Source organism: Mucor velutinosus, assembly GCF_035048745.1.
Source record: "Mucor velutinosus strain NIH1002 chromosome Unknown tig00001549, whole genome shotgun sequence".
Taxonomy (NCBI): Eukaryota; Fungi; Mucoromycota; class Mucoromycetes; order Mucorales; family Mucoraceae; genus Mucor; species Mucor velutinosus.
The window spans coordinates 406,264-422,342 of NW_027041929.1; the positions used below are offsets into that span (position 1 = coordinate 406,264).

Here is a 16,079-nt window from a genome sequence, read left to right on the forward strand (position 1 = left end):
TTCTTTAAGCTTTCTTGGAATGCTTTTCAAGGCGCATCCAATGGTACCAAGTAATATAGATGTTTTGAATAAACTTATCAAGCGATTTATGAAAATATGAAAAGAGGTTTCTGGCCGGAAAGTCGAAATTTTACATATTAAGGTCCCACAAAGATGATTTCAAGGGCTACGTTGGATCGATAGAAACATTTTGACTCAATATCATAACATAATAAATGTTCAGTACTTTTGCACTTTACAATCCTAATATGGAACCTGAGTTTCAAGGCATCTATCAGACCTGGCTCATATGAGAATAATGATTTTACAATCAATCAACAAAAACCACTGTAATTTCTACCCTCTTTCCTCTGCTCAGTGCTGTCAATGTTTTATTTGAGCGACGTCTCAGAGCCTCAGAGATTTCATTACTTACTGCAGACATTTTATGCAACCCATGCATTGTCAATGTCCAGACTAACGTTATTAAATATAGAATGCAATAAAATATCATTATGAACGATATAGAAGGCAATAAAATATCATTATAAACGATAGTGCTATGACCTTCCACCTACTTTCTATACGCTTCGAGGGCATTTACTACTGTATTGCCTTATGAAAAGGGCATGAGTTTTCCAGCTGGCCCTACCAGCCAAAATTAATTCAAACCCAGAATCATAGTCTGTTCCAGATTGGACAAATTTTGATGATCCTGGACTCGATCGAGCTATTTTTGCAGATTCGACTAAGTGAAGTATGATAATCACCCCATGCTTCCTTAAGCTTTCCTGGAGTACTTTTCAAGGCGCTTCCAATGGTACTAAGTAAAATAGATGTTTTGAAATCACTTATTGAATGATTTGTAAAAATATGAAAAGAGATTTATGGCCAAAATGTCGAAATTTTACATATCAAAGTCCCACAAAGATAATTTCAGAGGTTGCTTTGGATTGATAGAAACATTTTGATTCAAGATATACTATAGTAAAAGTCTTCATTTTCAAGATGAAAAATGCGATCGTTTGATTTTCGATGAAAACCATGAGGGATACCTCATGCTTTTTGGTCGATTTTTGACCATGTTTTTTTGGTCCCCAAAAAGTCGAGCAAAAGTGTCAGAAAGGAACTGCCAGATGAAAGCAACCATTTGGGGCTATTCTGACGATCTAAAACGGCCTTGAACGCAAGAAAATTCAGCTCAAATGCACTCATACTTTGCTGTATTAGGGACACTAAGGACTAAAAAGTGGGAATACCAGTATGCTGCTTGCCCGTATATGAAGTAGCTACGTGTATATGGATGTAGAACATCACATAAGAATCAGATCCACAGATAATATGAAGGGTTACTATGTGTAAGTGGAGGGTCAAAATGAAAGTAGCAGTATTTTGATAAAATACGCAAGAGCAATCAGTAGCACGAGCTGCCGCTGCGCAGGTTGGTTCTCTACCTTCGCTACGCTTCGGTGAGAACCATCCGAAGCATAAACACTCATATGATTAGTGATTATATATCAATCAACAATCAGGGTTCCTCTTCTAACATTTTAGCTATATTAATTTTGGGATATTAGCCAAAGGCCCGCGGCAGCGCGAGCCGTTTGAACGTAGGTTGGTTTCCACCGAAGCGAAGCGTAGGTCAGGAAACCACCCGAAGTGCTGAAAGGCTCGTTTACCATAGTAAAAGTCTTTATTTTCAAGGCGAAAAGCGTGATCGTTTGATTTTCAATGAAAACCATGAGGGATACCTCATGCTTTTTGGTCGATTTTTGTCCATTTTTTTTTTGATCCCTAAAAAGTTGAGCAAAGGTGTCAGAAAGTAACTCCTAGATGAGAGCAATTATTTGGTGCTATTCTGACGATCTAAAACGGCCTTGAACGCCAGAAAACACGACTTCAATGCACCCATATTTTGCTGTATTAGGCACACTCTAGACTAGAAAGGGAAAATACCAGTATGCTGGTTGCCTGTATATGAAATATCTACGTTTTTACGGATGCGGAACATCACATAAGAGTCAGATCCACAGAGAATATGAAGGGTTTCCAAGTATAAGTGGAGGGTTAAAATGAAGTAGCCGTATTTTTGATAAGACGAGTAAGGAATGTCGGCAGTGCAAGTTGTTTCACGCCGAAGCGAAGCGCAAGTAGAGAGCCATCCGAAGTATAAACACACTCGTATACATAGCGATGTTACTTTTGTAAAGTTTTTCAACAGCCATCTTTGTATTTCTACCAAATAAAGTCGCCCTAATTGTATTGCTTCAGCACTCAATCTAGCTCTTGGTAGAGTGATCCAAAATTTGCAGTCAGTGAAATCGTTTGTAGTTGAGGCTTTAGACATGAATCATTCGGGAGCTTCTAGTCCTATATAAACAGCAAGGATGCATTTTTTTTTACCCTGTTTCTCTCTCTTTCTCTTTTTTCCCTTCTCTTTTTCTCATAATACAGCTTGAACATGATTAGTTTTCGTGAAGAGTACAGAGCAAACCTGGAAGCATGTGAATTCGATTGAGAACCATAATAGAACAACCAAGAACTGACAATGACATCGATGTCGATGCAAGAATCAGAGAGCAAGTAACTGGTCCTGCTACAGCCCTCAAGCTTACTATTGCTGCTAGCACAACTGTAAGTAATCTCAGCGAAAGATTTATGCCTATTGATCCCCTTTTTGAATAGAGTGCTTTTTTTTTACCTTTGTCCCTTTCTCGAGCCTTACCCTGAAGACTATATCTTTCAGCAGAACAGCATCTATTACGACTGCAAAAGTAATTTTGCACGCCACCTCATGGCCTACTATTGTCTTGCTATAGTCTTTGATCAATCACAGGCGAGTCAGACAACGATTAAAGGCTCATGAGAAGCGAAGCAGCGATGAGTGAATTCCAGATTTTACAGCATGGCCAAGTTTACTCGATTCCTCAGAGAAAGAAGCGCTGTCCATGACATCCTAAGAAACCATTACACTTCAGCAATGATAGATACTAACAAGAATCAGTGCACTTTGCACCGAAAACTCATGTTATCTGCCGAGTTCAACTGATATCGAGCAGACAAACAGTGGATCAGCAAGCTACAAGAACGATTCCCAGACACCATCAAGAAGAAATAATCTAATTCAGCCTCAAAGGCTACTGCTCTTTGTCCAAAGGATACACAAAGGTAAGTGCAATATGGATGTGATGTACATATCCTACTGCTAATTATCAATTATTTAAGACTCCATATAATTTTAAAGGTGTGGATTAAGCTTTATCTTGATGCATTAGCTATCGACATATTGATTGAGCTCTTAAGCCAACAACCACGATGGTATACCTGACTTTTTTTTTTGTGTATGGCAGTGCTCTTTTGATACGATGCTTTTCATTACCGTGCTAAAAGTTCAATTGCTACCTCTGTGCTCCATGTCACAGAATCTTTCATCATGTCCATAAAGGTAATTTTATTTCTAACAGCCTACTTGTTTCTCAAGTACAAGGACAAACAAAGTAGCTGCAATTAAATCTATGCTAAAGGGTATGGTTTTACTCAAGCGTCCTTCTTCTTTTTCTTGCCCTTTGGTTTAGTATTCACAGGCACAGAAGTAGCCATCATGTCCTCATAAGAGTTCCAACCCAAGCAAGTGCTCAAAGCTTGGTTCAGTGCAGTAGGATCAGCCATCCCTCTTGTACGGCCCATTGCTTGTCCAATAAACCATTTGAACAGCCTTGAATCTCCATTTTGCACAGACTTGGCCTAGCAGAGTTAAAATAAAATACAAGATGAATAAGTCAAGTTTGTTTAGACACAAGCGCAACTCACTTTTTCCGCATTCTTCTCAATCAGCTCTTTACAAAGAGCACTTAATTGGTCGACATTATTGATCTTGAGCCATCCCTTTTCCTTTACAATGTCAATTGGGTCAGATGGATTGGATATCATGAGTTTAATGACATCTTTGCCGGTGTTTCCTATGAATGAATGGTGAGCCAGAGCGAATTAGAGTTCTGAAATGAGATAGTACCTGTAATGGTGCCCATTTGGACCAGGTCAATCAAATCTCCAAAGCGTTTCACAGAAATGGGGTTCTCTTGGAACGAGATTCCCTTGGATGATAATGCGCCAGAGAGCTCGTTTAACGTCCTACAAGAAGGATAAAAGGCATTACATTGCTTGAAGTCATGGAGGAAGGCCGAAGACTCGCTTACCAGTTGGAAACAGTTTTAGCATTGCGACCATTACACACCTTTTCAAAGTAGTCGACACACTTGTATTCGTGCAACAGCAGATTAGCACTGAGCAAGTTGAGATCGTATTGCTTCATGATTCTCTCCAAACAAGCATCTGGTAGCTCAGACAGTGTTCCAGCAATGCTATCAATGTAGTCCTAATGCCTCGGCTCAGTAGATGAACACACAGCAATCCGAAATAGATACTCACTTGAGATAACAAAAGGGGCGGCAAATCTGGCTCAGGCATATATCTGTAATCTGGTGCTGATTCTTTATCTCTCAATCTGAATGTAACGTCCTTTTCCTCATCATAGCGTCGAGTCTCTACTTGGATCTCTCCACCGTTCTCAATCACCTCAATTTGCCGCTTGATCTCTGCATCGATAGCCATGGATAAGATACGGATTCTGTTGAGGTTTTTCAGTTCGCAGCGCGTGCCAAACTCCTCTCCCTTTCTACGCACCGATACATTTACATCACAGCGCATGGAACCCTCCTCTAAATTGGCTTTGGATGATCCTACCCATTGCAATATGTTTTGCAGCTTTTTCACTAATAAGCCAGCTTCATACGATGATCTATATACACACAATGCATGAAAACCAGGCCCAAACAAGGCAACCAGCCTTTCGCAATTACCTCAAATCAGGCTTTGTCACGATTTCCATGAGCCCAGTGCCTGCTCTGTTGAGATCAAGCAATGTCTCTCCAGGGCGCATGTCATGCAAACTTTTGCCTGTATCCTGCTCAATCTGCAGCTGATGAATGCCAACTTTGATGGGTGTAGATGCTCCATCGTTTTCCGTCAGCATGATGAATCCACCCCTTGAAATGGGCTCTAGTGATATTCAGCATGTGTTAAGAGGGTCCTCGCCTGATGTAAATGGTTACTGTACCTCTCTGTTGTGTGATTTGGTATCCTTGCGGTAGATCAGGGTAAAAGTAGTGTTTGCGGTCAAAGGTCGATCGATTCTGCACTTGGCCCTGTAGAGCAAGTGCTGTTTTCACTGCCATTTCGACAGCTTTCCTATTGAGTCGCTAGATATTCGATGCCATGAGTAAAGCTACTTTCGAAATGACAAGCACAACTTACTGGCTGGACACCGGGAAATGCAGCATCGATTGTCGATACATGTGTGTTGACTTGTTCGTTATACGAGGTGGATGAATCTGTTATTCTGTGTCAGCAAAGTTGCATCAAACGAGTGTGATATGATAGTAAGGGTACCAGAGAATAGCTTTGTCTTTGTGTTGATTTGAGCGTGGACTTCAATGCCAATCACAGCTTCCCATCCCTCTTTTATAAACCCTTTTGTGGACGCACTAGCAAAGAATCTCAATCCATGCTTCTTGGATGCTGTCAATTTAGAGAACATGGTAGATGCTTAAAGTAAACATAAACTTACATGGCTCTTTTTTTTTTTTTTTTTTTTTTTTTTTTTTTTTTTTTTCCTTGACATGAATGGCGCCAGGTGGAGATGTGCGACATTCATCAACCGCCGGATCGCACCAAATGAAGATGGCTCTGATGTTTGCTATGCTCATCCAAGACATGGCCGAACAGATACGGTACCCAGTCATGGCATTTGAGCCATCTCCTTTGCATGTTGGTTCTAATGACTGATTGAGACAGTCGACACATGTGTCTATTTTTGTCAAGATGGTCGAATGCTTACACAAGAGTTGATTTTTAGTGCTCTGCTAATGAAAAGCGTTTGGTGTCAAAATGTTGCTTCATCCCAGCAGCAGGCACACTCTCACATGTCAACAGGGACATACATTCTCTCTCGAGCATATGAAGCATACGCTAATTGCTTAAGAAAACCTTGATTATCAAGCCTAGGCCTATGATACACTACCATCTCCATCAAGAACAACGAAAAAGCCGAGCGATGGCGAGCAATTAAGACGACCGTCCTATTGGTAAATCAGTGCTACACCACCTTGTCGATGTGATAAACTCACAAAACAACAAGCTCTTGCTTACCATAAACAGATATATCCACTTCTGCCTGCATACACCCGTATGAATCATTTTCATTAGTGATGTGCCTTCAAAATGTATTAGGTTTAGAGCTGTATAACCTTGTGATATGACTGGTAGACGTTGCAAAAGATCAAACAATCCTTATACAATTCCAATTTCATCATGACACTATACTACACGATGCTGCCCCCCCTCTTTGTCCATCAAACCAGAGCACGTTCCAGGAGACGAGAGAGAAAATATTATCACCCGTTTATTTTCTCTCTGTTGAAATAAACTCTTTGATACAGCAGTAGTACAAATATCGCGATTGGCTTATGAGCAAGAAAGAAGGTTAAAAAGGCGATAATTTGAGTGAGAGAAAAATAGAGATCCATATAAACACTGATCAGAATGGGTGGGTTCTGTTGTACAGCTAGTTTATCTATTTTCTCTTTTTTAATTTATTAAGTGCCTTTTTTTTCTCTTTCTTTCCCCTCGTTTTGTTCTTTTGCTTTGTTTCATCCATTTTGGCACTTGGACATACGAGTAGATTTCGACTGAGCGAATAACCAAGCGAGAGAGTCAGAGACCTTTAGACATACGATATACCATCACCATCACTTTATTTCACAGCTATGAGGGCCAACGCTAAACTGATTGTTAGCTTGATCAAACGAGTCGAAGTTCGAGTATGTAAACCCCCCCCCCCCTTCTCTCTCACACACATGATACGTGATGATGGATGTTGATTTTCTGATCTACTGCTTCTTGTGCTAGTTACCAATTAACAATGCTGGGCGAACAATCGAGGTTCTAGAGCAAGATCCAATCACTCAACAGACAGGCAAGTTGGAAGCATGTATATATGCTCTAAATCAAGTGTTTGCTGATCCATATCCACAGTCGCTGCCATTATTGAATTATCGATCCACACACTGCCCATCATTGTCAATCAGCTCGGTCTTGTATTAGAGTCGATCTCCAAGGTACGTGAGCGCTTGGATGGCTTGATCCTGCTACTGACATGAAAACAGAACACCCAGCCATCTCCCGAAGATGCCAATATTCCTATAGATGTATTACAGTCTCAGCTGTTTGTGATTCGATTGTTATCAGCATGTCTACAGCACCATTGGTCATGGTACAAAAAGCAATCGATGCAGATATCCCGAGAAACCAACATCACAGAGGAAGCCAAAACAGCAGCAGCAGCTACAGGCACGTTTCACGAGAGCACGATTGCCACGACTTCATCCTCGTCCTCGACGCTATCCGCTAAATCATCGTACGCACAGCTGAAGCCTGATGTCTTTATCGATCCTCCGCCACTGGACGAATCGTTAGTGACATTTCTGCTATCATTGATGAGTCGATTCCTGGGCCAAATGCATGTCATTGAAGAGCGCAACGACCAACTCTCACTGCTATCATCAGAGCACACCAACGAAGCATTAGCCGCCGCCTCCAAAGTCGACTCGCAGTCCATGGAGTACATCCGAGAAGTGTATTCAACATCTGGCAAAGTTCTGTATTACATCAGTGCAAGCAATTGGAATTCCTATTATGCAAAAATCAAGAACGCTGTAAATATCCTTGGTGCTGTGAGTGAGAGCTCGGATCTGAATCCTCCAGAGGTCAGAATCCTTGCTTTTGCATGCCTAAATATACCTAAATTGCATATGATTTTGTCTGGTATGGTGTATTGTAACAGGGTGATACCTTGTGTACTCATGTTGTTTTATTATCTAATAGATTTGAGTCCGTATTTCCTCAACATGAAGATTCAGGGCAAGCTGTTGTTTGCAAAGATGATACGCATGGCTATCTGGAAGTGGATGGAGATGAAGCCCTATCAATTTGGAGAGATTTGCGCTAGTAGCACTAACAGACCTTTGGCTGGTTCAGAGATCCTCTTTGATATGTGCAATGTCGCTGCTGATAGCTCTCGCAAGAAATCCGTCTTGTGGCCACTGCAGACCATCTTGTTGGCACTGTCACCCGACCTCTTAGTGCAAGCGTTCTTGGATGACAGAGGATTGCAAAACAGAAGAGTAAGTACTAGTGGTGCATGGCACAATGTGTATCGAGTGTAATGTAACACAATGGCCTTTTATTTAGACTGCATTTCCACGTCAATTGAAAAAGGCATTGCATTCCACTCGCACCCAAGAAATTGCAGCCATTTGCTATGTCGATCTATGCAAAGCAGCTACCTTCATATCGCCTGAAGAAGACAGCATCCTTCGCCACATTGCAGCTGACGTGGAGGACGTTTTGAAAGAAAAGGTGTGGGATTTCACCCGCTCATCAGCAGTAGACACGCTCTCCTCCAGCTTGGGATACACCATCAGCCATCAAGCACTGGTGACAGACTACTTTCTTGCCAGACTGCGACTGGATCACAAAAAGACACTGTCCAGCCTTGTGCCTACACTGTTGGAGGAGGATGTTCCTATTGTCTTTAAGCAGGCTTTCATCAATGCCTGTCTTAGCGTGACGTTAGAGGAAAAGACATTGCCCTGGAACCCAACAATCAATTCAATGTACGATTCTATTTGTACGCCCTTGAGACGCATATTCATCCAAACTGTAAAGGCAGAACTCAGCAGCGCTTCCCCATCTGTTCTCTCCACCTTGGGGCCTAAAAAGGTAAATGGTGTCATGAGCAGTGCGGCAGAGAAGAAGATGAATCAACAGCAGGTGGCAACATTGTTACAAAGTATGCTCAAGTTATTTAGGCTAGATCCGTTGAGTGCTCTGCTGGTAAGTGCTGCTTACAACCATAGATACTATCGCTGACACACATGCAACACAGGGCCACGATCAAGATCAAGGCCGAGTAGACGGCAACGCTGCCATCATGACATCGATGATCAGCCTACTGCGACATGTGGATAGACGAGTACGACGATGTGCTGTGGACTGCCTCACACAATTGCATGGTTCCTCCATCATCAAGCATTGGGGCCCATCCTCCACAGTCATGAACAATTTCTGGAAAATCTCCTCGCAGACCATCCTCAGCATTGCTCGCCAAATCCTAGATAATCGCACCAACGAAGATTATCTAAAATCACTGCTGGACATACTCTCCAAGATTTTGATTTCCAGGAACACGTTTCTCGGTAGTGCTGTGGTAAGGAAACAATAAGGTTTAGGCACAGAAAAAAAGCACATGCAAATTAAGCGCATACACATTCTTCATACAGGATACGTCTTACGAGAACACAGAGGCGAATGAGCGTCTCCAAGCTGGTGTCACCCTCGAAATTGCACTGCTGGTATCGCTGTGCTCCCCTATACCCGATATTTGTTCAATGGCAGTGAAATGCCTGGGCTACATGTGCACAGAGGCCAAGCTGTTGGAAGAAGATGTGCTGGTGGATACAGCTTCTCGCAGCAGCCAGAGCATGATTGGATTTAGCCACAATATAGAGATTTACGAAGATTTATCCTACGAGGAACCAGTAGCGCAGGGACGCAAACAGCCTTTTGTAGGCAGAAAGGCACAGCAAAAGCGAGTGCGTAAATACCTGCGCATGATGACAGCACCCACTGCAGGCGTACTGACAGCTTGGGAAGAGGTCTGGAAACGATGGAAGCTATTGACGCAGGTAGTGAGTCGATTTGGCATGGACTCATTGCGCGATGTTAACGACACCATGGTAAACACCACAATATCATCTGCTTCGGGTGTCAAGAAGATTGGCGGTCTGGTGCGACACGACAAGTTGCGCTCTTCATCTGTGCGTACAGCGCCTGTTCCAGTGGGCAGAATCGAGACAGACGATGAAAAGCAGACGGAATGGCAAAACTACACTGGATTTTTGGCTGCTCTGGGTGGCAGTCGATTAGCCGCTGATATGATTGACGACGACTATGACGACAAGCGACCCAAGAACAGCAATGATCGCATCGCTTCGCCAAGCCGACCCACGATTATGGTTGAAAAGTTTATCATGGACATGATTGATTTGCTCACATCAGACAACGTTGTGGTAAGAGAAGGAGCAAAGGACACATTGGGCGGTGACCTGTCATCCAGTCTGTACGCTATTCTATTTCGCCACTTGGAAATGACCATGGCCAACTGCTTTACAGCCACCGGTGAGGTTGTGTGCGACAACACCAATACCTTGTTTGTTGAGCAAGCAGTGCTGGTGCTCAAGATGATTTTAGATCGACTGATAGACCCCAACGACTGTTTGCTGAGCACTGATTTCAGCACATTGATTCTGCAGCTGGCAAATTACATCAACCGACTACCGCATGAAAACTACACCACCATGCGTATCATGATCATGATGTGCCATCTTACCGAGGTGTTGATGCTGAAAAAGGAACAAGTGATTATACGAGACGATGTGCGTGTGCGCAACAAATTACTGGAGATTATCGTCGAGTGGACAAGCGATTTTACCTTGGTAAGTACAGTGCTTTTGAGCGCGTGCCTGCTTGCTCTTATATTGTGCTTCTTTTAGCGAGTGATGAACAGAGCAGCCACCATGTCAATGAACTCACAAAACAGAGAAGTCCAGCACGATTTGGATCAAGTGTGTCTGAAGGCCATTGTTGCCATTCTTCATAAGCTCCCCCTACAGACTACAGATCAGACCAGGGACGCAGATCGCACCATGAACAAGAATCGACTATTTCAAAAGTACTTTACCTTCTTTACTCAGCTCTTGGACAGGTGCCATCGATACGAAGCGGAGGCAAATACAGTTGTGCGACCAGGCTCTAATATTTTAGTCAAGACACATCGTGATTTACATAATCTCTCGATCAAGCCCTCAGACTCGTATCAGTACTGGGGCCCTTTGAAAGAGTCTGCGGTCAATGCTGTGTCGAACCTGCTGAGCGCCAACGTAGATGCCGGCCTCAAGTCGACGCTGGCGATGGGCTACCATGAAGATGCACGCACCAGAACAGCATTTATGCAGGTGCTTTCCAACATTTTGAATCAGGGCGCACAGTTTGATACGCTGGCGGAGAACATTATAGCAGATCGATATGAGAAACTGGTAGAAGTAAGGTTTATGGTAGCATGCAATGCTTCAGAAATTGACCGGTTAGTATTAATAGATTATAGTTGGGTCTGACATTGATGTTGCATTGGCTCTGTGTGATGTGTGTCCTTCCTCAGAAGCATCCGGTGTAGCAGAAGTTTTGCTGAGCTGCTTTGAATCTCGCAGCAAGGTATTGGTGCTGTTAAAGGCGGTCATTGAGAGGGAGGTCTTTTCTACCGAGCAGGAAGCTACCTTGTTCAGAGGCACCAACATGGCGACTCGCATTCTGTCTATCTTTGCCCGCGAAACCTGCGTAGACTACATTCGACTGACACTGCAACCCGCGATGGAGCTCATCAACGCGCTGCCTGAAGAGAGTCTGACCTGGGAAATGGATCCTCAGAAACTGAACCCCAACGAAAGCGTGTTAGTCAACAAGCAGAACGTATGTCGTGCAACAGAGATCTTCTTGGAGGCTATTTGCAACTCCACATCCAGCGCACCAAGGTAAGCATGTCAATCGATCCAAGATGTATGTAAATCAACTCACACACCATGTTAGATTGTTCCGTCAAGAACTGGCATTGATCGTGGAAGCTGTCAACAAGCGATTTCCAGATGCATCCAAGACGGCTGTGGGTGGTTTCGTCTTTTTGCGACTCTTCAATCCTGCCATCTTGACACCAGAAAACTCGGGCTTCTCCAAAGCTGCCCTGCCCAAGTCCAAAGCGGTCCGCAGACTGCTGCTACAGGCAACGCGTATGATGCAGAATTTAGCCAACAACATGATGTTTGGGGCCAAGGAAACGCATTTGATCTCGCTCAACGATTTTATCACTGGTAATCTGTACCGAGTAGCTAGCTTCTTACGAGACATCTCGGTGGTGCCCGATAATGGCAAAGGCAACAGCAACACCAAAATGGAATCACGAGGTGTGCGCATGGACAACATTTCATTTGTGAGACTGCATCGTTACATGTCTGACAATCTGGACAAGATCTCAAGGGATCTCTCTGTTCGACGTGCCCGCAGCAGCACAGACACACAGAAACTGTTGGAATGGAAGCGCACCATGGACAAGCTCTCGAATCTGCTAGCACAACTGGGCCCTCCCAGTGAACTGGCCAACAGCGAGCTCAACACCACCCGCAATTATGCACTCGTCAATGGAAACAACTTTTACAGCGAATTCATGCGTCGCAACAAGCACAGAGATTTGAGCCATATCAGCTCCCTCAATGTGTTTTATCAAGGAGGTGTCTCCAAGGGCGGAAGGCCTGTGTTTTACATGATTGCTCGCAATGTGCTTGGTGAAAACTTTGACTATGAGTTGCTCATCTATTATATGCTTCGGGTAACAAGTGCTGCTTCACCATCACACCTTGTTCTTACACTAACATGCTTTCTGCACTAGGTCATGGAGCCCTATCTCAACCACCCTTTTGAGCTGCTGTTTGATCTGTCTAGATTCTCTGAAGACGTTGAAGTGCCTATCCATTGGCTGAATCAGTTCTTTCAACTTGTCTTTAGTGAAATGAACGACTACCTTGTCATGCTTCACTTGTTCAACCCCAATTTTCACATGCAGCACTACATTCGCAAGCTGCCGCGTGTCTTGACAAACAAGCTGGTAAAACGCACCCGTTTTGCCATCACCATCAACGAGCTTTCCAACTTTGTTGCCCTGTCTGAAATTAGACTGCCTAAAGAGACCTGTAAGTGACACTCCATCACCGTTTGTCTACTGCTAATGATGCGTCTTTGTTAGATGAAATTGAAAAGGAGATTGGCATGTCCATCACCAATGCGTTCCTAGTGACTAGTTTCAAGGCCATGATCCCCATCAAAATCAAGATTGGCCCTGAATACATAATTGTTACTACGGTAAGTGGACTAGTATGTATGTGTGATAGACGGCAGAACCTAACGGCGGATGAAATAGCTTCGTGAACAAGAGATATTCTGGAGTCTCAATACTATTCTGAACAATGTGTTTAGTATGACTGATATTACTGATGTCTTCCTACCAGCTATTCCACCCTCAAAAAAGGTGTCAACAGAAGGAGAAATCCACATCACACATGATGCAGGAAAATCGACCATGGTGCTGGTAGTGCCCAATCGAGAGGAGGTGTACAAGGTAATAAAAGCGACATGACAAGCTATATCCACACGACTCACATGTTGTCTAGTATCTGGTTGATAGAAAGAAGAATTTTGAGTCCAATCTCACTGAAGTGCATCACGGTATTCGCCCCACAGATGTGCCTGGTCGTATCCTGAACATGGCATTACTCAACATTAGCTCAGAAGATCCCTCGCTACGTTCTGCTGCTTATAGTCTACTTTGTTCATTGTGCATATCCTTTCGATTTGGCATTGATCACAAACTGATGAATGCCAGAGGTAAAAAAAAAAAAAAAAAAAATTGGTCGCTGCAACCGTATAGTATACTGACGACGTAACTCTATAGATCTCTGCATTCCTGCCAACAGTGTGGATTTCATTGTGAGCATGAGTGAGAATCTAGCCAACAGTGAAACGCACTTGACTTTGGAGTTCTTGAACGAGTGCATATTGGGCTTCAATCGATCCAGCACAGAGCCAACGAGACAACTAATCACTTTGGATTACATGGTGCCGTGGCTCAGGAATTTGGTGCTGTTTACCTTGGTTCCTTACGGAAAAGAGCCCTCCAAGGTGAAGGATGTCATTCGCTCATTGATCATGATTACTGCAGAGAAATCAGAGGTAGCTAGCATACGATACAGAGCCCTGTCATAATGTATTAACATTGCTGTTTTGCTAGGTCTATCAACATATTCAGAAGAAGATCTGGCAGACCATGAAGAACATTGAGGAATTGCATACTATTGTCATTGACTCGCTGGTCCAGTATTCTGTTGAGAACGGTATTGGCTCTTTCCAAGCGGAAGCCATGGCAGATACACTTGTTACTATGAACTGCAACGCTATCCGTGGTAAACTGATTCATCGCATGCGTCGTGTTCTGTCCAGCACAGCTCAGAATTGCAGACATTCGCTGGTCAAGCATCAAGCATGGCACGAAATAGGCTGTCTGGTGCGCTTTATGCTCATGCTGTCCTTTTACTCGGATAGCGTGCAGAAACCCTATGTCGCTGAGGTGTTCCATATCATTGCGCTGGTTGTCTCGACAGGCCCTACGTTCATCCGTTCGTCTGTCCATGAACTCGTCGTCAACGTCATCCATTCTTTGGTGACCAACAAGAACATCAGCACTGGCAACCGCAAAAAGCTCAAGTACGTATTGGATGATGTCTGTGATGGCAAATACCGTGTTCATTTTTGTCTGAGCAAATCCTACGCCAATGCGTTTACAATCACTGAAGACACCATGACAGATCATGTGGAGCACATGAGCCTTGCCTCGCTCGAAGTGATTGTGCGGCTGATGCTGGATGCTACAAAGTACGCTGCTCCAAATATTGGTAAGGTGTCTCCCTTCGATAACACAGCACTATGCTAACAGAAACTGTATATCCATACTTGTAGATACTGCGAATACATGGCAAGCTCGTTGGATGAGTCTGGTTACAAGCATGACCTTTCAGTTCAATCCAGCACTACAGCCACGTTCATTTGTTATTCTAGGCTGCTTGGCTCAAGAAGAGATTGACGACGACTTGCTGTTCCAAATCCTAATTGTATTGCGCAATGAATTGGGTCGCTTTGATGAAAGCAACCCTTACTTGGTGATTAGCATATTAATGTGTTTAACCAACATCATTGACAACCTGTCGGTAAATTCTCGCTACCTCAAATCCCTGTTCTGGCTTGCTATTGCCATGATCCAGATGAACCACAACAGCATCTTTTCGTATGCTGTCAAGCTACTTCATGGTGTGCTACGCACGTTGGACAGCCACAAATGCTTTGACACGCGGTCCGTGGAAGACACGCTGATGGAAGCGCGTGCACCCTTTAGTGAAATATCGCAAGACATTGATTCTGCTGTTGGTCTAAGCTTTACCACGCAATTCTCCTTTGCTATCGCTGGTGTGTTGCTCAAGGGATTCAGTCATTCAGATGCTCGAGACACGGTATTCACATGTCTCACCACCTTTTTGGAGATTGAAACTAAATCAGGCCTGAAGCCAAACATGATTGACGCCAATTGCTTGGGCTATCTGTGTGGTTTACTACCGTTTGCAGCTAAAAACGATGCCCTGAAAGAATTGCTGCGTTTAGCTGGTGTCAATGACATCGATGTGGATGAAATGAACGAGCCTTCTGCTTCTTCTTCGGCTTCGACTTCTTCATCTGCCAATCTTTATTCCATGATTTGGAGAGCCATCGATATACCCAATAATACAACTGGCATCCTCCTTGTGTCATTCCTGGTAGGTATGCTTAGTCTTGCGGAAAACGAAGCAGAGCGTTTGTTCTTGTACGGTTTCCTTTCGAGAGCTGCGATATCCACGCCAGAAGTCTTTGCCTTGGTGTAAGTATTGCGTTGTGAGCAAGTGGAATTTGATATACTAAATGCTATTTTTTTTTTTTTTTTTTAGATATGATTCCCTGATACCAAAGATGAATGCGATTGTTGTATCCAGCGACAATGCCACTCTAATTGATGCCGTCAAGGATATTCTAATTACTGCTTGCTCTGAACCAGCATTCAGCACAACCGATAGAAAGAGTCATCAGCACATGCTATTGGAACGCATTGGCTTTAGTGCATTGGGCGAGGTCAACTTTGGATCCATGAATACCAGCACTGTTGTGAGTGCTAAGTTGACAAGCGACTTGTTGCGCATGATATGTGAATAGAACGCCCTGTGTTGTATGCCTTTTACCATACTCAACTATGTACCATTTATATATATTTACATATACAAAATTACCCCATTGTTTATATA

At 43.4% G+C, this 16,079-nt stretch overlaps 2 protein-coding genes across 2 annotated transcripts; one reads left to right on the plus strand and one right to left on the minus strand.

Annotated features, from left to right (window-relative positions):
* Window positions 1–3,516: 3,516 nt before the first annotated feature.
* Window positions 3,517–5,575, minus strand: ATC70_007058 (uncharacterized protein; the record flags this gene model as incomplete). Its single annotated transcript, XM_064826324.1, has 9 exons — window positions 3,517–3,723; window positions 3,790–3,938; window positions 3,992–4,110; window positions 4,176–4,354; window positions 4,408–4,777; window positions 4,839–5,037; window positions 5,096–5,237; window positions 5,293–5,369; window positions 5,428–5,575. 9 exons carry the CDS (start codon window positions 5,573–5,575, stop codon window positions 3,517–3,519), a joined length of 1,590 nt encoding a protein of 529 aa, XP_064676422.1.
* A 1,228-nt stretch (window positions 5,576–6,803) lies between these two features.
* On the plus strand, window positions 6,804–15,990 carry ATC70_007059 (uncharacterized protein; the record flags this gene model as incomplete). Its single annotated transcript, XM_064826325.1, has 19 exons — window positions 6,804–6,857; window positions 6,946–7,027; window positions 7,072–7,154; window positions 7,203–7,860; window positions 7,921–8,219; window positions 8,287–8,931; window positions 8,984–9,304; window positions 9,378–10,592; window positions 10,650–11,198; window positions 11,254–11,684; window positions 11,740–12,532; window positions 12,593–12,893; window positions 12,947–13,062; window positions 13,121–13,318; window positions 13,371–13,584; window positions 13,652–13,929; window positions 13,988–14,648; window positions 14,713–15,661; window positions 15,729–15,990. 19 exons carry the CDS (start codon window positions 6,804–6,806, stop codon window positions 15,988–15,990), a joined length of 8,109 nt encoding a protein of 2,702 aa, XP_064676423.1.
* Window positions 15,991–16,079: the final 89 nt, after the last annotated feature.